At 50.0% G+C, this 23835-nt stretch overlaps 1 protein-coding gene and 1 pseudogene across 1 annotated transcript; one reads left to right on the top strand and one right to left on the bottom strand.

Annotated features, from left to right (window-relative positions):
• The first annotated feature begins 616 nt into the window (after positions 1-616).
• On the top strand, positions 617-23447 carry IL27RA (interleukin 27 receptor subunit alpha). Its single transcript, XM_052643228.1, has 14 exons — positions 617-722; positions 1157-1274; positions 6861-7018; positions 7104-7258; positions 9428-9587; positions 9680-9753; positions 14126-14309; positions 14405-14593; positions 17064-17165; positions 17241-17399; positions 21299-21424; positions 22024-22117; positions 22347-22440; positions 22784-23447. The coding sequence occupies exons 1-14, from the start codon at positions 617-619 to the stop codon at positions 23033-23035; spliced, it is 1971 nt and encodes a 656-aa protein (XP_052499188.1). The 3' UTR covers positions 23036-23447.
• Positions 2426-3039, bottom strand: LOC128050826 (60S ribosomal protein L13a-like; annotated as a pseudogene).
• Positions 23448-23835: the final 388 nt, after the last annotated feature.

Here is a 23835-nt window from a genome sequence, read left to right as displayed (position 1 = left end):
TCTCCTATTGTCCCTACTTACCCAAGCTGGCCACACTCAGACCCTTGCCCAAGCTGTGACTCTCTCCTGTCCCAACTGTGACTCTCTCCTGTCCCACCTGTGGCCGTTCAACCCAAATTATGCCCCCACCCCATTCCAGCCTTCCTGCCTGCCTGCCAGCCCCTCTCCCTCCAACCCAGCCCGCTGTGAGGGGTTCTAAAGCTGTAGACCCCAGGGTCGGTGGAAGGACTCCTGGGTTTTTTTCATATCCTGGGGTGGGAAGCTCAGTGTGTGTGTGGTGGGAACGGATCAGAACCTTCTCTAGCCCCTCAAAATAAAAAGTTGCAAAAGACTTGGCAGTGTGTGATGTTTGGGGAGGGAACGGGCAGGTTTCAAGGGAGCTTCGGCCACGCCCTCAGCGCAGCCCCCACCCCCTCCCCAGCCCCTGCGAGTTCTGCCGGGAACTTTCCGGTGCAGATAAGGGGCGGGGACCCGCAGCGCAAGGTGCGGAGGCGGCCGGGAGGGGTGGCTCTGCTTCCCGTCGCCGCTCAGGCGTTGGTCCCCGAGAGCGCGGCGGGCGGCCCGGCCGCGCTGGGCCGGGAAAGGCCGGGCCGGACTGGGGGGGCGCGGGAGTGCCATGCGGGGGACCCCGGCCGCCCTCTTCCCACCGCGGCCGAAGCCGATGCTGCTGCTGCTGCTGCTGCTGGTTCTATGGTTGCTGTTCAGCCGGACTCGGCCCCAGGGTGAGTTCTGGAGCGAGCTCGTGTCTCACGCTCGCGAACGCGCCCATCACCCTCCAGCGTGACCCTCAAGTTTGCGGAATGAATGGCAGAGGTCCAGAAGTCACTTTGCTCTCCCAGGCCCCGGAGTAGGGGCCGGGCGATGCGAGGGGTTGGGGAATGGGCGGTAGCGAGGTGGGTAGCGAGGCCGGGGTTGGAGGCGCGGGGTAGGGTAAGGGCTTTTGTCCGGGAGTGGGGGGGTAGTTAACAGGATGTGGCTGGTGGGAGGGGAGGAGTTATGCCGAAAGCCTGGGGAGCGGTGGCCAGCGCCCCCTTTCTGCTGCTCGCTTTAGTAAGGGACCCTGAATCGCCCTCCACAGTTGTCAGAAGTTCTGGGGTGTGCCCGAGGCTGGGGGAACTGACCCCCTTCCTTGGAACCCTCCTGCCTCCCTCTCCAGGCAGCCCGGGGCCACTGCAGTGCTATGGAGTTGGACCCTTGGGGGACCTGAACTGCTCCTGGGAGCCTCATGGGGACCTGGGAGCCCCCTCCGTGCTGTATGTCCAGAGCCAGAAGTAGTGAGTACCGTAGGGTAACGGGGACACTGAAGCCGCTCAGGTTCTAGCCTTCTCAGAGGACCCATTGGTCCTGCCCACCCTCACCTCCCAGCCTGACCCCACTCTCTAGCCCTTCAGTTCCAGATTGCCTCATTTCCTTGCTGGTTAACATGAACCAGTCACTTTCCCTCTCTGAGCCTCTGTTTCTTCCTTTATCAAACGCTGATAATAATGGAACCTGGTTCCCAGCGTTGGTTCTGAGAATTCAGTGAGTTTAGGCACTTGGAAAAGAGAAAATGCTTAATGATTAGAAGTTGTTTTTTTATTGCTGTGTGACCTTAGGCAAGTAGCTTAACCTCTCTGAGAAACATGGAAAGATCATTTGAGGGAGTGACTGATATTGCTTCATGATGAATCACGCTTGGAAACTCAAATTCATTTCAAATTTGGCTGTGAGAGGAGAGGAAAAGGAGCATTTGAAGATGGGAACTGGCATGGGAGGTTGTATTTTTTTTTTAATGGTGGTAAAGTACACATAAAATTTACCCCCTTTTTTCTCAATCGTTTTCTTTTGGCTGTGCTGGATTTTCTTCGCAGCTCCGACTCTCTAGTTGCGGCTTGAAGGATTCTCACTAGTTACGGTGCATGGGCTTAGTTGCCTTAGGGCATGTAGGATCCCAGTTCCTTGACCAGGAATCCATCCTGCATCCCCTGCTCTGACAGGTAGATTCTTAACCAGTGGACCACCAGGGAAGTCCCCTCAATCTTTTCAAAAGTGTCCAGTTCAGTGGCATTAAGTACAGTCACACTGTTGTGCAGCCATCACCACCATCCATGTCCAGAAGGGTTTTAATTTGTAGAGAACGAGAAAGTTAGAGGGCTTTCCAGGTGGCGCTGATGGTAAAGAACCCACGTGCCAGTGCAGGAGATGTAAGAGACATGGGTTCCATCCCTGGGTTGGGGCAATCCCATGGAGGAGGGCATAGCAACCCACTCCAGTATTCTTTCACTCCCGTATTCTTGCCTGGAGTGTCCCAGGAACAGAAGAGCCTGGCAGGCTGCAGTACATAGGGCTGCAAATCAACTTAGCGTGCATGCTTGCACGAGGGAATAAGAGAAAGTCGCTTTTTGTTTGTTTGTTTCTGAAGAATAAACAGTCAGGTTTATTGGGGTCAGACTAGGACCCCGTGAGTCTTGAGGACCTCTGAATCTCTCAGTTTTCTTCTCGATGTTCTTTCCTGCCCGCTTTGGTAGCCTCATGAGCAGCTGCTCTCTCCGACCGATCGTGGATCTTGGCTTTCTTCTTTCTCTTCTCGTCCAGGGTGGCCATTACTGCCTGGTCCTTCCAGCCAACCTCATGAACCAGGTGCCCTAGGCAGGGAAACTTCCGAGTAGGCTTCAGACGCTCAACTTTGAGGGCAGCGGGGACCACCATTCGCTTCCTCTTGTTATAGGTTGGTGGGATCCCATCAAACACTTCGAGGTGCTCCAGAGCAGCCTGACCTTGCTTGGTCTTGTGGGGCAAGATGTCTCACACTGTCTGCCAGAAGATGCGGCTGGGGGCTCGGAAGGGGTAGGGGTCACGGGAGGGGTTGGTATTCATCCACTTGCAGAAAAAGGCCAGGTACTTCAACTTATTTCTGTAGAAATTGCCAGAAATGTTAATGCCCTCACAGCGCATGACCACACCCTTCCGGCCTAGAAGCAACTGCTTGGCCACGATGGCCGCCAGGCGGCCCAGGAGATGGCCTTGGCTGTGGAGCACCAGGACCTGCCCCTCCATCATTGGCAGCCCCAGGGAAAGCTTTTTTGTTTTTTTAATGAGGTGAAATTCACATAAGGTGAAATTAACCATTTGCAAGTGAACAGTTCAGTAGCTGTTAGTACTTCACCCTGTTGTGCGACCAGTGCCTCTATTTCATTCCAGAACATGTCCATTACCCCCGAAAGGAAGTTTCGTCCCTAACAGCACCTGACAGCTACTGATCTACTTTCCATCCCTTTGATTTGCCTGTCCTGGACCTTTCTCATAAGTGGAGTCATGCCTTATGTGGTCTTTGATATCTATTTTAGCATGGTTTTCAGGTTCATTATGTTGTAGCATGAACCAGAACGTCATTCCTTTTTTCGCAGCTGAGCAATATTCTACTGAAACGGATATACCGTGTTCATCTACTCACCTGTTGATGGACTCATCTGTTTCCACCGTTGAGCAATTGCAGCGGGTGGTTGTGACCAGCGCTACTGAGAATGTGTGTGTGCCCGTTTTTGAGTCCTTCTTTTCAGTTCTTTGGGGGTATATGCCTAGGAGTAAAATTGCTGGGTCATGCGGCAATTCTGTTTAACTTTTTGAGGAACCAACTGTTTTCTGCAACAGCTGCACCGTTTTATGTGCCTACCAGCAATGTAAGAGGGCCCCAATTTCTCCACATCTTCGTCAGCATATGTGGTTTTGTCTCTGTTTTAATGAAGGCCTTGATTTGAACCTTTGAAATCCAGTCCTTTGGGACATCCTCAACTCTTCTCTCTCTAGCCCGCGTTTGATCCATCAGTAGGCCTTGCCAACATTATCTAGAATCTGGCACTCCTTACTTCCTGAGCACCCCCTCGCATGATCCTGTCCCCATCATCGCTGGCCTGGACCCCACAGTCACCTCCTCCCAGGACTCAGGTTCCCATCCTCAGCCCCACAGTCTCTTCTCTACCATGGCATCCAGTGGGCGCCTGTGAACTTCTGCGTCAGAGCACTTCCCTCCCCTGCGCATAGCACTCCAGAGCTCCCTGCTCACTCCGGGTAAAAGCCAGAACCCTTCCTGCTGTCATCTGATCAATCTGCTATCACCTCCCTGTCCTCGCCTCCTCCGACCTCCGCCGTACTCACTCTATTCCAGGGTGCAAGCCTCTTCCTCACGGTATCTCAGAAAACACCGGGCACAGGGGCTTCCCTGCGGTCGTTGTTGTTCAGTCGCTAAGTCACGTCCAACTCTTTGCAACCCCGTGGACTGCAGCACGCCAGGCTTCCCTGTCCTTCGCTATCTCCCAGAGTTTGCATGTCCATTGAGTCAGGAGTGGGTGATGTTATCTAACCATCTCTTGCCTGGTGGCTCAGTGCTAAAGAATCCACCTGCCAATGCAGGAGACTCGGGTTTGATCCCTGGTCTGGGAAGATCCCACATGCCACAAAGCTACCAGGCCTGTGTGCCGCAGCTATTGAGCCTGTGCTTGCATGTGCTAAGTTGCTTCAGTCGTGTCCGACTCTTTGCGACCCCATGGACGGTAGCCTGCCAGGCTCCTCTATCCTTGGGATTCTCCAGGCAAGAATACTGGAGTGGGGTGCCATGCCCTCCTCCAGCGGATCTGCTCAACCCAGGGATGAAACCTGCATCTCTTATGTCTCCTGCATTGGCAGGCAGGTTCTTTACCACTAGCGCCACCTGGGAAGCCCCACTGAGCCTGTGCTCTGGAGCAACTGCTGAGCCCACACACCACAGCTACTGAAGCCGGCGCCCCTAGAGCCCGTGCTCCACAGCAAGAGGAGCCACGACAATGAGAAGCCCGCACACCGCAACTCGAGAGCAGCCCCCACTTGCTGCAACTAGAAAAGAGCCCGTGTGCAGCAACAAAGACCCAGCACAGCCAAAAATAAATAAATAAAATTATAAAAGAAAAAAAAAGAAAAAGCACCAGGCACAGTTTCGCCTCGGGACCCTTGCCTTGGCTGCTGTTCCTTCTTAAAATGTTCTTCGTTTAGGAAGATCCTTCACAAACTGCACCCACCTCCTTCAGGCCTTTATTCACGTGTCTCACCAGAGAGCTCTCCTGACCACGTTTACTAAAACAGCACTGTCACTGTTCATCTCAGCACGCCTCATCTTCCTCATCCCGCTTGATCTGTTTTTTTAAAAAAAGTTAATTATTTCCCTATTTTTGGCCTCACTGGGAGGCTTGTGGGATCTTAGTTCCCCTATCAGGGATTGAACCCCGTGCCCCCTGCAATAGAAATGTGGAGTCCTAACCTCTGGACAGCCAGGGAACTCCCTTGATCGTTCTTTATATTGCTTGTACCACCATCAATTATATATTTATATGTGTTTCATCTGCCGCCTCCACTGAAATACCAGCTCTGGAGAGTGGATCCTTCCCTGCTTTGGTCATAGTCCTTTTCTCAGCCTCTACAGCAGGGGCTGGCACACAGCATGTATTAGCTGACTGAATAGTTGTTTTTGTTGTTCAGTTACTAGGATGGGTTCGGATCTTGTTAACCCCATGGACGCCAGGCTCCTCTGTCTTCCACTACCTCCTGGAGTTCGCTCAGATTCATGTCCATTGAGTAGGTGATGCTTTCGAACCGTCTCATCCTCTGCTGCCCTCTTCTTCTCTTGCCCTCAGTTTTTTCCAGCATCAGGGTCTTTTCCAATGAGTTGGCTCTTTGCATCAGGTGGCCAAAATATTGTGGCTTCAGCTTCAGCACCAGTCCTTCCAGTGGGTATTCAGGATTTCCTTTAGGATTGACTGGTTTGATCTCTTTGCTGTCCAGAGGACTCTGAAGAGTCTTCTTCACCGCCGCATTTGAAAGGGTCAATTCTTTGGCACTCCATCTTCTTTATGGTCCAACCCTCACAGCCGCACATGTTAGTACTGGAAAAACCATAGCTTTGACTGTAGGGACCTTTGTCAGCAAAGTGATGTCTGCTTTTTAAACACGGTCTAGGTTTGTGGTAGCTGTCATTCTTTTCTTACGAAAAGCAAGCATCTTTTAAATTCATAGCTGAATCACTGCAGTGATTTTGGAGCCCAAGAAAATACAGAAGTAAATGTAGATATATATAATAGGTGCTCAATAAATAAAATAACCAATGCTTATATAATATGTATGTGCCCCTGATGCTTCCTATTATTTTCTTTAATGTTTTAATTTGGTTGCATGGGATCTTAGTTGTGGCATGAGGGACCTTCATTGCAGTGCATGGACTCTCTAGTTGTGGCACAAGAGCTCAGTAGTTGCTGTGCTCGGGCTGAGTTGCTCCACAGCACTTGGGATCTTAGTTCCCCATCCAGGGATGGAACCTGCCTCCCTTGCATTGCAAGGTGGATTTTTAATCATTTGACCAGAGGGGCTTCCCAGGTGGCTCAGCGGTAAAGAAATCCACCTGCCCATGCAGAAGACACAACAGACTCAGATTTGACCCTGGATCGGGAAGTTCCTCTGGAGGAGGAAATGGCAACCCACTCCTGTCTTCTTGCTTGGAAAATCCCATGGACAGAGCAGCCTGGCGGGCTACAGTCCACGGGGGCGCAAAGAATCAGACAGGACGGAGCAGCTGAACACGCGTGCATGGACCATCAGGGAAGTCCTGCTGGCTGTTCTAAATGCATTTCATATCTCATCTCATTGATTCCCCTCCCCTATTCAGCCCTTTGCGCAGGCACTTTTATCACTCTCATTTTGTAGGTCAAGAAACTGAGGCACAGAGAAGTTGCTTGCTCAAGGTCACACAGTTCTTAAGCAGAACTAGGACTTGAACCCAGGCAGAGCAGATGTTATCATTAAAGACTCGGGGCCCAGCCTGTTGTCTATCGCCTCTATTTCCCCATCTCTCTTCGCAGCCATTCCAACAAAACCTGGACCGTGGCGGTGCCCACCGGACAGAACTGGGTGACCATCCCACGGGAACAGCTCACCACGTCTGACGAACTCCTTGTCTGGGTGGCCAAGGCCGACCAGCCTCTCTGGCCCCCAGTCTTTGTGAACCTCGAGACCCGAAGTAATGGGCGGGAGTGTTGGGGATGCGCTGTATGTGGGGTGGGTGGTCCTGGAGGCCCCTGCTCAATGCATTTCCCCTTCTTCAGTGAAGCCAGATGCCCCCCACCTATACCCTGACGTGGACTTCTCAGAAGATGACCCCCTGGAGGCCATTATCCAGTGGGCCCCTCCTACATGGCCACCCCATAAGGTCTTGGTCTGCCAGTTTTACTACCGAAGGTGCCAGAAGCCCTGGGTGCTGGTGAGTGTCAGGGAACCTTTCCCCCGACCCTACTCCGGTGGGGCCTGGGACATCATTCCCAAATCAGAGATCCAGCCCAGAACTCGTTCCTCACCTGCCCCTGGAGTCTGTCCACATCGCTCACAAAAGGTCTGTACGTGCATCTTGCTCAGCTAAAAAATGTACCCCCACAAGATAATCTATAAATTCCATGCAGTCCCACTTGGGATTTTTTTTTTTGGCCATGCCATGCGCGGTGCAGGATCTTAGTTCCCTGAACAGGGATTGAACCCTGGCTGTCAGCAGTGAAGTCATGGAGTCCTAACCATTGGGCAGCCGGGGAATTAATTCCCTTCACTTGGAATTCTTGAGAAACTCAGTGAACTTCCTCAAACACTTTCATTTAATGAATTGTTGTTGTTCAGTCACTAAGTTGTATCCAACTCTTTTCGACTCCATGGACTGCAGCACCCCGGGTTTCCCTGTCCTTCACCATCTCCCAGAGTTTGCTCAAACTCATGTCCATTGACTTGATGACGCCATCCAACAATCTCATCCTCTGTCATTCCCTTCCCCTCCTGCCTTCAATCTTTCCCAGCATCAGGGTCTTTTCCAATGAGTTGGCTCTTCACATCAGGTGGCCCAAGTATTGGAGCTTCAGCTTCAGCATCAGTCCTTCCAATGGGTATTCATGGTTGATTTCCTTTAGAATGGACTGGTTTGATCTCCTTGCTGTCTCCTCAAATAACTTACATGAACCTTAAAGTAAGAGGTTAACAGCAGGGGACTTCCCTGGTGGTCCAATGGCTAAGATTCCATGCTCCTGATACAGTGTTTAATCTCTGGGCAGGGAATTAGATCCTACATATTGCAACTAAGACACAGTGCAGCCAAATAAATAAATAAACACTAAAAAAAAAAAAAAGGTTTATAGCAGATACTACTTAGCACTTACTGTGTGCCACACAGTGTTGGAGACTCTTTATCAAATCCTTATAAGAACTCTTTGAGGTAGATGTGTTTTGTGCCTACCCATTTTACAGATGAGGAAAAGAGCCTGGTTTTCAATAAACACTTGAAAGTGTTAATAATAAAAGAAGCTCATATTTCCAAGTACCAGCCACACATCAGGTACCAAGCTAAGCAATCTGCATGGATGATCTTAATGAGGACTCCCGACTTCCCTATCTATAGATTATTTTATGATCTCTCTTTCATAGTTGGGGAAACTGAATCTCAGAGAGGTTAAGCAACTTTCCCAAGCTCACACACAGCAAAAAAAAAAAAAAGGACAAAAGCTCCAGAGCAATGGGACCCCAGGAGTTGGGGAGCCTGCCCAAACACGTTAAGAGCACAACCCCAAAGTTGCATGTATCTTTCATCTCATATCTCATTGGTCAAAACGTAGTCACATTGTCTCACCTGATTGCAAGGGAGACTGAAATGTGGTCTTTATTCTTGATACACGGTCCTGACAGACACTCAGGTTTCCAAAAGAAGCAGCCGAGAATGGGTATTGGGGATAACCAACTATCTCAGTCACAGCTTGGGATGCAAAACACCACAAGGTAGGGTAGACTTGTTTTCATTGGGAATATTCATGCAGTTCAGAACGGTGCTAAGATACAGACGTTGAAATCCTACTGCCTGGGAATGAATCTCAGCTGTAGTACTCACCAGCTCTGTGACCTTGGGTATGTCACTTTCCCTCACTTGACCTTAGTCTTCCTCATCTGTAAAATGAGAACAATAATAGAATTTCCCACCTACTGCTATAGCTGGCGCAAAGGATAATCAAATTGTCTCATTTTGCCAGGGATTATCCCAATTTTAAAACTGAAAGCCCTGTGTCCTGAGAACCCACTCTGTCTCCCAGGCAAAGCAAGACAGTACTGGTCATCCGATTGGCAGCTAAGGGCTTCCCAGCTGGCTCAGTGGTAAAGAACGCAGGAGTTGCAGGAGACATGGGTTCTATCCCTGGGTCAGGAAGATTCCCTGGAGAAGGGCATGGCAACCCACTCCAGTCTTCTTGCCAGAAAAATCACATGGACAGAGGAACCTGGTGGGCTACAGTCCAGGAAATCCCAAAGAGTCGGACAGGACTGAAGTGACTGAGCACACACATTGACATATAAAAGGTCAACTTTCAATTCAGCCTTCAGCCTCATCGCTCACATGTCACTCCCCCAGCTGGAACCGGAAGTGAAGTCTATACCTCTGATGCCCATTGAGATCCAGGACCTGGAACTGGCCACTGGCTACGAGATGTTCGGCCGCTGCCAAGTGGACAAAGAGGAGGATCTTTGGGGCGAGTGGAGCCCCATTCTGCCCTTCCAGACACCACCCTCTGGTGAGGATCTCTGGGCTTCCCATCTTTTCCTCTCCTGGAATTCTGGCCATCACGCCATTCCCATTTATCTCTTCTTTCTCCATCCTTACCAGCTCCAAAAGATGTGTGGATCATGGGGAACATCTGCGGGGCACCGGGTAGACAGGAACCCCTGCTTCTGTGGAAGGTGAGTTGTGAAGACCCGTTTCTCTGCCTATGCCAGGAAACCCTGGATAACAATGCTGCGGTGACTTACTTGGTGGTCCAGCGGTTAGGACTCCGAGATTTCACCCCCAAGGTCGTGGGTTCAATCCCTGATCGGGGAACTAAGATCCCACGAGCTGCCCACTGCTGCAAAATCAAAAACACCCCAAAACCAAAAAATAATGATGTAAACAAAACGGAGGCTGCTATGCTGCCCTCTTGAGGCTGCTTCAGGGCTTCAAGGAGGGGGATCATCAGGGAGGTCCTGGCATGGCGCTGGGCTCAGAGCAAGACTCCACCAATGGCGACTGAAAGTAGGGGATCTGAACTGAGACATGAAGATGGCTACGAGTGTTCCAGGCAGGGGGGGACGCTGGGTGCAAAGATTTAGAAGCAATACAGGCTCAGCTCCACAAAGTATAGCTGGGTATGCTAAGGGCTTTGATGTTAGTATCAAAAGGGCATTGTAGGGACTTGTCTCATGGTCCAGTAGCTAAGAATCTGCCTATCAATGCAGGACATGAGTTCAGTCCCTGGGCTGAAGGTCCCACATACCCTGGGGCAACTAAGCCCAGGTGTCACAACTACTGAAGCCTTCATGCCCTTGATCCTGTGCTCTGCAATAAAAGAAGCCACCACAGTGAGGAACCCGAGCACCGCAGCTAGAGTAGTCCCCGCTCGCAGCAACTAGGAAAAGCCAGAGTCCAGGAACAAAGGTCCAGAACAGCCAAAAACAAAATAGATAAGGTGAAGGTAAGGTGAAGTCGCTCAGTCGTGTCCGACTCTTTGTGACCCTGTGGACTGTAACCTACTAGGCTTCTCCGTCCATGGGATTCTCCAGGCAAGAGTACTGGAGTGGACTGCCATTTCCTTCTCCAGGGGGTCTTCCCGACCCAGGGATCGAACCCGGGTCTCCCGCATTGGAAGCAGACGCTTTAACCTCTGAGCCACCAGGGAAGCCCCAAAATAGATAAATAATTTTAAAAGGTGGGGGGAGGGGGCATTGTAGGGATTTCCTGGTGGTCCAGTGGCTAAGACTCTGAGCTCCCAATGCAAGACAGCTGGGTTTGATCCCTGGTCAGGGAACTAGATGCTGTATGCTAAAAGACCCCACTTATTGCAATGAAAATTGAAGATTTCGTGTGCCTCAACTAAGACCTGGTGCAGCCAAATAAATAAATAAATATTTTTAAAAAACCAAAACAAAAACAGGGCTTGTGAGATGACAGACAGGAATGAAACAGTTCTCACTGACCCAAGTCTGTTAAGCCCCCAGTCGGTTCCATGCATTGCATGGCCCTGACTCACAGTAAACGTGGCGAGAAACCAAATAACAGGGCTCTCACTTTCTTGGGCCACACGATCTGATAATATCACTAACTTTAACCATGCATAATATTTCCAGAGCTCTTACTGTGTGCCAGGTCCTAGCCTATACACTTATTTATATTGACAAACTTTACAGATGAGAAAATGAGATATAGAGAGTTTGCCCCAAACCATAACTGGTACATGGCAGAGCTGATGTTTATTGGCTTTCAAAGCATAATTCACAGTTTCACTACCTTTATTTCATGTATTTAAAATTTTTTTTTCACTTTTTTTGGCCATGCTCCAGGGCCTGTGGGGTCTTAGTGCCCTGACGAAGGATCACACCTATGCTCCTTGCATTGTAAACACGGAATCTTAATCACTGGGCCACCAGCAAGGCCCCTCAGTGTCCCTGTTTTGTGACACATACCTTGTAATGCCCCTTTACTATACTGAACTGAAGTACAGAGCTCAGGGCTTCCCTGGGGGCTCAGTGGGAAAGACTCTGTCTGCCAGTGCAGGAGAAAGGGATTCAGTCCCCGATCTGGGAAGATCCCACGTGCAACTGAGCAACTAAGCCTGTGTGCCGCAACCGTTCAGCCTTACTCTAGAGCCCGGGAGCCACAGCTGAGCCCATGTGCCGCAGCTGCTGAAGCCTGTGTGCCTAGAGCCTGTGCTCCACGAGGGCAGCCACCGCAGTGAGGCGCCCGAGTGCCGCAACTAGTAGGCCCCACTGTCTGCAGCTAGAGAAAAGCCCATGAGGCAGCGAAGCGCCGTTACAGCCCCAGACAAATGACACACAAATAGAACTATAAAAAAGAAATAGAGTTCTTATAACCCATATATATATATATGCATTTTAAAATGGATACAGTGTATTGTGTTATAACATACAGTATACAGTGTATTGTAGCATTCAGTAGAAAATAAAGGGGAAACAAGGCTACTACATAATGGCAAAAGTGGTGTCCGACTCTTTGTGGGCCCACGGACTGTAGTCCGCCAGGCATCTCTGTCCATGGTATTCTCCAGGCAAGAATACTGAAACGGGTTGCCATGCCCTCCTCTGGGGAATCTTCTCACCCAAGGATCGAACCCGGGTCTCCTGCATTGCAGGCAGATTCTTTACCGTCTGAGCTACCAGGGACGCTCCATGTACCTCATAACATAGCTTTAAAAGACATAAAGTAAAAGTTGACAGAACTACAAGGAGAACTCTATGAATTCACAACCATTGTGGGAGATTTTTCATATGCTCCTCTAAGGAATTCCATAACAAGCAGATGGAAAACAAGTCAAGATCTAGCGGATCTGAGCATGTGACCAGCAGACAGCCGAGTGGACTCACATAGGAAACATTCGAACATGCATTCTTTCCATTCCAAACAGGACATTTACCAGAGTCATCCACATGCCAGGCTATTGAGCCACTTTCCCAGGACTTCAAAGGGATGAGACAAGGCAAGACACGTTGAGAAACTCTCTGATCAGAACACAGATCATGCTGGAAATTGATAATCACAACTGCCTGGAGAGTCCCTATATGTTCAGAATATTTTAACATTCAGTGAATATTAAAACCAGGTCCCCAAAGATTTTGTTTTTATACATCAAATGGTGTTTGGTCTTAGGATCAGCTAAAATTGCTAGATTTTTGTATCTACAGAAGTTTCCAGTTGGGATGACATTCTAAAGTCACAGGGAGGTAAGACAACTTTTTGTTTCTAGGAGAGGGTAGCGTCCCTGGCTCTTGAGCATCAAATACCAATCATTGAGGCAACCAGATATTCTCACAAGTTTCCCCAAAGGACTCTGGAAGGTACCATCCTCTTTGCTACACATAACCACTCCTTTGTACAACAGTGGGAAATTTGCAGTCCCTAAGAACCACACAGGACAGAATGGGGTAAGGTGAGTGAGGCAGGGTTATATAAGTGCGTGGCCAGATTTTATCTTTACTTAAAATATTTTTTTAGAAATCACTTTATTTTCTCTTGTTTTTGAAAATTTACTTTTGGCTGCACTGGGTCTTTGTTGCTGCATGTGGGCTTTGTCTGGTTGCAGAGAGCAGGGGCTGCTCTCTAGTTGCCGTGCAGGAGCTTCTTCCTGCAGTGGCTTCTCTTCTGGTGGCGCACAGGCTACAGACAGCTTGAGTGGCTGCAGCTCGTGAGCTCAGCAGCTGGCAGCTTGCTGGCTCTAGAGTGAACAGGCTTCAGTAGTTTTGGCCCATGGGTTTAGTTGCTTCGCGGCATGTGGAATTGCCCCGGACTAGGAATCGAATCCATGTTCCCCGTATTGGCAGGCGGATTCTTACTGCACCACCAGGGAAGTCCCTTACTTAAAATCTTGATAATTTGTTTGTCACGGTTTGCTTTTTTTTTGCATTAATTTTGATTGATTAAAATACTATGTTACAACAAAGTTCTGTAGAACAGAGAACTATATTCAATATTCCGTGATAAACCATTATGGAAAAGAGTATGAAAAAGAATGTGTGTATGTATATATGTGTGTGTGGGGGGGTCACTTTGCTTACAGAAGCAATTAACACAGCTTCATAAATCAACTATACTTCAGTAAAAATAAAATTTAAAAATATTGCATTAAACTATAATTTATCTTGATTGGATTTTTGGGATCCTTTCTTGTTTTGCACCCTCGTTCTGGCTCACGAGCTGTATTCTAATCTCACTTCTGCTGTTGAGCCACTCTGAGACTTGGTTTCCTCACTCGCACCGTGAAAAAAAAGAACCCACCTGCCAGTGCAGGAGATGCAGGTTCGATCCCTGGGTCAGGAGGATTGGCCTGGAGAAGGAAATGGCAACCCACTCCAGTATTCTTGCCTGGAAAAACCCCCTGGACAGAGGAACCTGGCTGGCTACACTCTCTGGGGTCACAAAAGAATCGGACACGACTTCAGGACCAAACAGCGGTGAAACCAACAAAAATGTTTCACTGATGGGTTTATCCAGTGACCTCACTGAGATGCACAGTGTGTGCCTGATAAGGAGAGAGATTCACCCCTCCTTCCCCGCATCCTTCAGGCTTCAGGGCTCTGCATGCAGGTGACCTACAGAGTCTGGATCCAGGTTAAAGATCAGGAGGTGATCCAGGAGGAGACCCCCTACTGCAACTTCTCCATCCCCACCCAAGCGGAGTGGGTAGGGGTGTCTGCCGTGAACGCCACAAGCTGGGAGTCTCCTACCAACCTCTCTTTGACCTGCTTGGGTAAGAGGCTGTGAACTTCCTTTGTGAGATGCCCTGGAGGCGCAAGTGGAGACTGCCCAAGCAGACAGGTGAGATTTCTCCTCCCCATCCTCCAGGTCCAGACTTTGCCCCCCATGGCGTGGTGGTCAAGAGCATCTCTGGAAACACAGAGCTGCTGGTGACTTGGCAACAGGAGCCTGGGGAGCTGCAGGAGCACGTGGTGGACTGGATCCGAGACGGCGACCCCTCGGAGGACCTCAGTTGGGTCCGGCTTCCTCCTGGGAACCTCAGTGCAGTGTTGCCAGGTGAGGCCGAAGGGCACCTGGATTCCCATTTCAGCTGCTGGAGAACAGGAGAGGCCAGATTTGCAGAGGAGGGCCAAGTATTATTAATTCATGCAAGAACTATTCATTGACTACCCACTGTGTGCCAGGCCCTGTTCTAGACACTGGTACACAACGATGGGCTTCCCCGGTGGCTCAGAAGTAAAGAATCGCCTGCAGTGCAGGAGATGCAGGCTCAGTCCCCAGGTTGGGACGATCTTCTGGAGAAGGAAGTGGTACCCATTCCAATATTCTTGCCTGGGAAATCCCCTGGGCAGAGGAGCCTGGAGAGCTACAGTCCGTGGGGTCACAAGAGTTGGACACGACTTAGCAACTAAACGACAATAAACACAGGGATGGCAGCTGATGTGTATTGGCCTTTCCGTCAGCATGAAATCATTCAGTCTTCCTTATAAAGCAGGTTTCTGCTATTATCATGAAGATAAAGAAAAAGGCTCAGAGAGGTTAAGCAACTCCCCTGAGGCCATACAGCAAGTATGTGGGGAACCAAGATTTGAACCACGTAGTCAGGTTCCTAAAGCCAAACCCTGAACTGTAACACTCTACTCTCCTCTCAACAGCATCCCTACCCTCATCCCCACCAACATCTCCATCCTCGTCTTGTAGGACCGGCAACCATTGGAACAAAACCCAAATGCCTCTGTGATGCAATTTGTTGTTGAGTTGCTAAGTTGTGTCCGACTCTGCCAGGCTCCTCTGTCCACGGGATTTTCCAGGCCAGAATACTGGCGTGGGTTGCCATTTCCTTCTCTAGGGGATCTTCCTGACGCAGGGATCGAACTTGCGTCTCCTGCATTGCAGGAGGGTTCTTTATCGCTCGCTGAGCCACCAGGGAAACCCCTGTAATGTAATTGGGGCAAAGTAAATCAGGGTAAGGGGGAGGAGGGAAGAATTTATTTTAGGGAAAAAAAAGAAGTCTCTCTGGGAAAGTGGCGTTTAAACTAAGACCTGAAGGATCCATGAGGATGTCTAAGGGAACACCAAGAGGGGACAAACAGTCCAAAGGCTCTGAGGCAGAAATGTGCCTTATGTGTTGGCGTGACAGTGGGGAGGCCAGTGTGGCTGGAGTAGAATGAGCAAAGGGGAAAGTGGGAGGAGGTGAGGGCAGGGAGGGGACAGGGCAGAATGTGCAAAGCCTTGTGGCTCATGGAGAAGACTGATTTTTTCTGCTGGTGAGGCGGGAGCCACACAGGGTTCTAAGCAGAGGAAGGGTGTGTCCTGACTTGGTTGCTCACAGGTGCCCCCTGGCTGCTGTGGGAGGTGAGGGCTGGAATTGAGGAACCCAGAAGAGACTGTGGGCTTCCTGGGTGGCTTAAACAGTGAAGAATCTGCCTGCACTGCAGGAGACCTGGGTTTAGTCTCTGGGTCTGGAAGATTCCCTGGAGAAGGAAATGCTGACCCACTCCAGGATTCTACCCTGGAGAATTCCGTGGACAGAGAAGCCTGGCGGGTTACAGTTCATGGGGTTGCAAAGAGTTGGACACGACTGAGGGAGTAACACTTTCCCTTTCAGAAAGGACTGTATTTGCTCCTCCGGGGAGGGAACAGAGGAAGGGAGAGAAGCAGGCAGGTTCTTGTTGGGGAGTCTTACAGCAGAATTTTGGGGACCTATTTGGATTTGTGGCACCAGACATGCTCCTCCAAGTCGGATTGTCCATGGGACTGTCAGATACTCAAGTCTCAAATCTAGCAATAAGTTCTAGGCTGAGATTTAACACTGGGGAGTCCGTCCTTGGTGTAAAGAATTTGGGATAGCCTAAGAAGGTGTCAAGGGAGAGACTTAGGATAGAGTCCCAAGACTATAAGTATATATGGACAGAAGAAGAGGAGCCCCAGTTCTGGAAAATTCCCAGTTGAGGAAGGCTATAGGGCACCACAGGTTTTGAGAAGGGATTTCAGGAGCCTTATTTACTGTGATGGATGATGTCAGGGCCCCACTCAGAGCCCAGAGTTTATCTCCCAGTCTCTGGCAGCTGCGTTCCTGGCCTGAGGGCTTTTTCTGGCCCAAAGCATCTTGCCTGCCTAGACAGCTGAAGTGCCTGGGAATCAAGGCCCCTCAGATGCTGCCCTTCACCAATGACTGATAATGGTCAATGGATAAATACCCCAACTCCCTCCCTCCTTGGGTGGGATGAAGTTCAGGATTGTCAGCTCTTCTGCCACCCACAGGGCACCAGTGGGACTGAGCCTTGGTTGGTCATGTTGGGATCTTGTTCTCTAACGCAGTTGCCTGGGAGTCTTTCCTTCCCTGCTTCACTTCCCCACTGCCCTATTGGTGTTCTCTATGGTTACCTCCCAGATAAATTACTTTTCCTCAAACCCTTGTAGCACAGTGTCCCTCTGGAGACACAAATGAAGATTCCTTACAAAATAAGAAACGCGTTGGGGAGGGGAGCCAGCTCTAACTGGTCTTTGCTTCTGCCCTACTCAGTGGATTTCAAGGAAGGGGTCCCTTACCGAATCACGGTGACCGCGATCTCTCCTCGGGGCTTGGCCCCGGCCCCCTCCGTCTGGAAGTTCAGAGAGGAGCTAGGTAAGTGGTGGGCTTGGAGGACGGAGGGTTCTGAAATCCTGGCAGAACTTGACCCACTGAACTTTCTCTCTCCAGTACCGTTATCGGGGCCAGTGGTCTGGCGAATCCAGGATTCCCCCTCAGGGACCCCTGCTATAGCGTGGGAAGAGGTCCCAAGGCAGCAACTTCGGGGCCATCTCACCCACTACACCCTGTGCACACAGAGTGGAACCAGGCCTTCTGTCTGCAAGAATGGTGAGCTCCACTGCCTCTGCCCCAGCCCCCATCAGACCCACCCATCAGTCTACCCCTCCCCTTGCCCCCAGACGGGAACTTTTGGCTCCTTCTCAGCCCCTACGAGAAAACCTGATATCCTGGGTTCCCTAGTGGGTAATAACCCTGGTGGCTGTCGGTGTAATAGACTGTCACGTGGCCATTTAAAATGAAGAGTCCGATCTATATTTATTGACATTGAAAGATGCCTGTCATATTTTATTAAGTGAAAAGATAAAAGGATTATAAAACTCTGTGGGCTGGTTCCACTTTTGTACAATAAACCCAGCACTGAGCAAAGCAGAGACACAACTATGAAAAGAAATTCCTCCACAGCATCAATAGGGATTTTAGAATTACATATGATTTTTATTTCCTTTTTATACCTTTGAATGTAGGCTAAATTTTTCCTCTGAGCACAGATTCCTTTTAAAAGTACCCTTCTTATTTTTGGCTACTCTGGGTCTTCGTCGCTGCTTGTTGGCTTTCTCTAGTTGCGGCAGTTCACGGGCTGCTCATCACAGCGGCTCCTTTTGGTGTGGAGCACAGGCTCTGAGGTGCTCAGGCTTCAGTCATTGTGGAGCATGGACTTAGTCACTCTGCAGCATGGGGGATCTTCGTGGACCAGGGATCAAACCTGTGTCCCCTGCTTTGGCAGGCAGATTCTTAACCGCTGCACCACCAGGGAAGTCCCTAAATTATCTTTTTTACCCTTTCCCCCACAGTCCCATTGAGATATAATTGACAAACACACTGTGTATGTTTAAGGTATACATTGTAATGGTTTGAGTTATAAATGTTGTGAAATAATTCCCAATATAAATTTTGTTAACATCCATCATCTCACATACATACCATAAAAAGTTAAAAAAGCAATAAAAATTCAAAATATTCTTTTCTTCTGATTACAAAAGTTATCTGTTCTTGTTTTAAAAACTGACACACTGGGGCTTCCCTAGTGGCTCAGTGGTGGAGAATCCACCTGCCAGTGGAGGAGGCAAGGGTTCGATCCCTGATCTGGGAAGATCCCGCATGCCTCGGAGCAACTCAGTCTGTGTGCCACAGCTCTGAGCCTGTCCTCTAGAACCAGAGAGCCTCAACCTCTGAGCCCACGTGCTGCAGCTACTGAAGCCCGATTACCTAGAGCCCACGCTCCGCAACAGGAGAAGCCTCCGCAGTGAGAAGTCTGTGCTCCACGACTAGAGAGTAGCCCCTGCTCGCCACGGCTAGAGAAAACCCGCTCAGCAACAAAGACCCAGCACGGCCAAAAATAAAGAAATAAAAGTATTTTAAAACTTGGCAAAGGAGTATGTATACTCAAATGTATCAGCGTTCTCATCACTTCAGTGATACTGATCACGCAGCTTCCATATTTTGCCCTGTGTACGTTAACACAAAGATGGGAGTTGTGTTTTTTTGTGTGTTGTTTTTGAGTTGTGTTGTCTGAAAGTTTTAAACTTCTTTACTAAAGAAAATTTCAAGTCAAAGTAGGAAAAGCAGTGTAGCAAACCCTTGTGCACCCACCATCCGGTCTCAATAGTGAACTGCATTTAATCATTCCTCTTTGAGTGTATCCCCCACACTTTTTACCTAGTGTGTCTATGGTTTCATTTTACCCTTAAATAATTTGGTATTTCTGCCTTTGTCTCTAACTGATAAAGCCTTTTGTTTTTAAAACATAGTTGCTTTGCCCTAACTGTACTTTGCATGAGTGCATAGATATCACTGGGTTAAAATCATATATATTTATGTGTTGTTCAGTTGCTAAATTATGTCTGATTCTTTGCGACCCCATGGACTGCAGCATGCCAGGCTCCCCTGTCCTTCATATCTCCCGGAGTTGGCACAGATTCATGTCTGTTGAGTCGGTGATGCCATCTAACCGCCTCATCCTCTGCTCCCCTTTCTCCTTTTATGAGTACATGTACCTATTATTATTATTAAAGGAGAACCATGTTATAGGCCCCTAAAGCTTATGCCTGATGTTTTGCAGCTCTCTTTTTCTCCTCGATGTTTTAGCTTGGATATCTTTATATGGCATATTCAGTTAAAAAGCACGCAAAACAGGGAATTCCCTGGCAGTCCAGTGGTACGGTCTTGAGAGAAGAATTTGGGGGACCCATTTGGATTTGTTGCACGTGACATGCTCATCCAAGTGGGATTGTCCATGAGATGGTCAGATACTTAAGTTTCAGATCTAGCAATAAGTTCCAGGCTGAGATTTAACACTGCAGTCTGTCCTTGGTGTAAAGAACCTGAGACAGCCTGAGAAGGGCGTCGAGTGAGAGATTAAGGATGGAGTTCCAAGACCATAAGAATAGGAGCCCCAGTTCTGGAAAATTCACAGTTGGGGAAAGCTATATGGCACCACAGATTTTGAGAAAGGATTTCAGGAGCCTTATTTACTGTGATGGGTGGCATCAGGGCCCCACTCAGAGCCCAGAGTTTATCTCCCAGTCTCTGGCAGCTGCGTTCCTGGCCTGAGGGCTTTTTCTGGTCTGAAACATTTTGCCTGCCTCAACAGCTGGAAGTGCTGGGGAATCAAGGCCCTTCAGTTGCAGCCCTTTATCAATGACTGATAATAGTTATTGGACAGGTGGTTAGAACTCTTACAGCTGAAGGTCTAGGTTCAATCCCTGGCAGGGGAACGAAAATCCCACATCTGTAAGGCATGGTCAAAGAAGTAACCACAACAGTTCTGGGAGGTGCAGACGTCTCCCCCTGGTCTGAAGCAAATTTCCCTTCACTGGGTCCTGTGCATTCCGAGGGATATGATATTCATGGCATTCTTTTATTTGTTCCAATATACGCTTGACCCTTGAACAACACAGGTTTGAACTGTGCGGGTCTAGTTATACATGACTTTTCTCCATAGTAAATTTTAACAGTACTATCTATGGTTGGTTGGATCTGCTGATGTGGAACTAGGAATTACAGAGTGTGTGTGAGCTGCTCAGTTGTGTCTGACTCTTTGCGACCCCATGGACTGTAGCCCACAGGCTTCTCTGTCCATGGAATTCTCCAGGGAAGAATACTGGAGTGGGTAGCTATTCCCTTCTCCAGGGGATCTTCCCCACCCAGAGACCAAACCCAGGCCTCCTGCATTGCAGGCAGATTCTTTACCATCTGAGCCACCAGGGAACCCCTATTGAGGAACACAGATAAGGAGGGCATCCCTGGTGACTCAGTGGTAAAGAACCTGCATGCCAGGGCAAGGGATGCAGGAGGTTCGAGTTCAGTCCGTGGGTCGGGAAGATCCCCTGGAGGAGGAAATGGTTACCCACTCCGGTATTCTTGCCTGGAGAACTCCATTGAGAGAGGAACCAGGTGGGCTACAGTCCATGGGGTCGCAAAGATTCGGACTTGACTCAGCAGCAGCAGCAGCACAGACAAGGAGAGCAGACTATAAATTATACTGTACTCGGATTTTTAACAGAGTTAAGAGTTGACACCCCTAACCCCTGCCTTGTTCAGAGGTCAACTGTATATCATTTTTTAGTGCTTTCTATGTGCCAGGCACTGACTAGAGTTGGACACGACTCTAAGAATATGACCCTCGTGGCCCTAACTTTCTCATGAGGGGCATGCAGGCATAGATAAAGTAAATACTATCTATGCAGTGTGTCAGATGATAGTAAGTGCTGGGCAGGAATAACGTAAGGAAGATGAATGGAGAAGCAAGTGCTGTTTTAATTGGTTGGGGTAGGGGGGAGCAGTCAGGAAAGTTCTCACTAAATAGGTGACCTGTGAGCAAAGAGCTGAAGGAGGGGAGGAGGGAACCATGTGGCTATCTGGGAGAGTGTTGCAGACGGCATGGCACGTGGAAAGGTCCTGAGGCAGGACTTGACTGCCTCCCTCACCTCTCTGGGTATGTCCTCCAGTGACTGGCAACACCCGAACCATCACCCTGCCTGACCTTCACTGGGGTCCCTGCAAGCTGTGGATGACTGCCTCCACCATCGCAGGACAGGGCCCACCTGGTCCAAGCCTCCAGTTTCACCTACCAGGTAGGGGTCTGGGGTGGGACTACTATGGGAGGGGCCCCTGTTCCCCTGGAGGGGAGTTACATAATCCTTACTGAACTTCATTGAGTAGACAACCTTTTGACTTGGGGATGTTGATGATGCATTTTGATGCTGCTGAACACTGCTGTGGGTTAACAGGCAATGTGTGTCTTTGACCCTTTGACCCATCCCTGACCTTGACCTTCTCCCAAGTCCCACTCTCACTCTGAGCCTCCCCCTGCCGATTCATGTGGGCATGCTCAGTCGGTGAGTCATGTCTGACTCTTAGTGACCCCATGGACTGTAGCCCACCAGGCTCCTCTGTCCATGCGATTCTCCAGCACGAACACTGGCGTGGGTTGTCTTTTCCTTCTCCAGGGGATCTTCTCAATCCAGGGATCGAAACCGAGTCCTCTGCGTCTCCTGCATTGGCAGGCAGATTCTTTACCACTGGGCCACCTGAGAAGCCCTCACCCCTTCATGAGTCCTGCCCATTTATCCACTTCCTTACCCGTTCCCTGCCCCACCCATGAGCCTTCCCTGGGCGCTCCCAGCCTTCTTGGTGTCCAAATGTTCTTCTGCCCCTCCCCCTTGCCCTCCAGATAACACCCTGAATTGGAAAGTTCTGTCAGTCGTCTTTCTGCTGTGGGGTTTGCTCCTGACCGGCTGTGGTGTGAGCCTGGCCACCTGCAGAAGGTGAGGCTGTCAGACACACGGGTCTCTGCCCAGGTGGGGAGGGCAGCTGGGCATCACTGAGCTTGGCTTGGCAGGGGGGAGAGGGGAGAGGAGTGTGGGGGAGGTGGCGGGGGCTTCGGGGATAAGGGGATGATGCTTCAGAGCTCTGGGACATTCCTGGACCTTGCCATCTGGGCATGGGTATCTAGCCACCCGGCTTCCCTGCCCTGACTCCTAACCTGCTTGCCAGGTGTGTCCATCTGCGGCACAAGGTACTGCCCCACTGGGTCTGGGAGAAGATTCCTGACCCTGCCAATAGCAACTTCAGCCTGCGGCACGTGAAGGTGAGTGAAAAGCCGGGCTTCTTGGGGCCCTCTAGGGGGTTGAGGAAAGCTGGACAGTGGGGGATAGTTGAGAACTGGGGTGGAGGGTATGAGGGGAAGGGGCTTCCCAGGATTTAGTGGTAAAGAATCCACCTGCCAATGCAGGAGACGTGGGTTTAATCCCTGGGTCGGGAAGATCCCTGGAGGAGGGCATGGCAACCCACTCCAGTATTCTTGCCTGGAGAATCCCATGGACAGAGGACCCTGGCAGTCTATAGGGTCACAGAGTGAGACACGACTGAAGCAACTTAGCACACACACTCACAGGTACAAGGGGAACAATCTCGGCCTCTTCTCTCCCCAGGAGGTGCCCCAGGCCCAGCCCCCTGGTGACTCACCCATCCTGGAAGTGGAGGAAATAGAGCAGGTTCCAGTTAAGGAGCACCCCCAGCCCTTGGCACCACTGGACTCTGGGTATGAGAAACACTTCCTGCCCACACCTGAGGAGCTGGGCCTTCTGGGCCCCACTGCAGGCTCCAGGCTACAGCCTGAACCGACCTCAGGAGAGGAGAGGGGAGCTCCTTTGACAGATGAAGACATAGAGGCTCAGAGCTGAGTCACTTGCCTGAGGACACCCAGCCAAGGAAGAGCTGAGACTGAAGGACCCCTACAGAGAAGGGCCTGGCCCTAAAGGGAAAATGTGGATGGATGGGGGAGCAAAGGAAAAACATGTGATAGCCAGAGTGGCAGCTACTCCCCAGATCTGTCCTGCTGCTATAACAGAACTGTAGTCGGATGCACTCCCAGCCTCCCTTGCAGCTAAGTGTAACACCAGACTGAGTTCTCACCGGTGAAACATAAGCAGAGGTGGCGTGCCAGCGCTGGGTCTGGGTGGGGGTCTTCCACATTGCCTTCCCTTTCCCATGAGCTGGAGCATTGATACGCCCTGTGATACAGCTTTGACCATACCCAAGATGAAGGCAGAGCAAGAAACAGAGAAAACGAGGGTTTCCAAGTGATGCCATAGAAGTGTCCAAAGAAATAAATTTTTTTCACTTTTGATAGCTACTCTAGTTGAGGTCTTTTTGTTAGAGCAGCCACATCTATTTAACTCTGACTGAATCTTTGCTTCTAGCAGAGTCAAGCCCTCCACTTCCCACCAGCAGACGGTCAGGTGGTCGTGGGCCAACAACACACACATTCACGCTGTCCGAATGCTTAACATTTTATTTTCAAGTATAAAAGGCTTTGTCACAGAAGAGGGCCAGGGTCACAGGCAGCGGGTGAGGGGTCCGGAAGCCCAGGTGGAGGTGGACGTGTAGACCAACTGGCTCCCAGGTGCCATGGTCAGTCCCTTGGTGCCCCGTCTGCGCCTGGGACTGCCTGCTGGATGCCAAGAGGCCGAGGTAGCTGTGA

Source organism: Budorcas taxicolor, chromosome 7 (assembly GCF_023091745.1).
Source record: "Budorcas taxicolor isolate Tak-1 chromosome 7, Takin1.1, whole genome shotgun sequence".
NCBI lineage: Eukaryota > Metazoa > Chordata > Mammalia > Artiodactyla > Bovidae > Budorcas > Budorcas taxicolor.
This window is presented reverse-complemented; position numbering and strand designations above follow the sequence as displayed.

What these genes read in the sequence shown, in the direction of transcription:
- IL27RA (XM_052643228.1), top strand. Translation starts at nt 617, where the DNA reads ATGCGGGGGACCCCGGCCGCCCTCTTCCCACCGCGGCCGAAGCCGATG. An exon ending in TGTGAACCTCGAGACCCGAA is followed by an intron (nt 7,019 to 7,103) that starts GTAATGGGCGGG and finishes CCCCTTCTTCAG; the next exon opens with TGAAGCCAGATGCCCCCCAC. An exon ending in CTTCCAGACACCACCCTCTG is followed by an intron (nt 9,588 to 9,679) that starts GTGAGGATCTCT and finishes CATCCTTACCAG; the next exon opens with CTCCAAAAGATGTGTGGATC.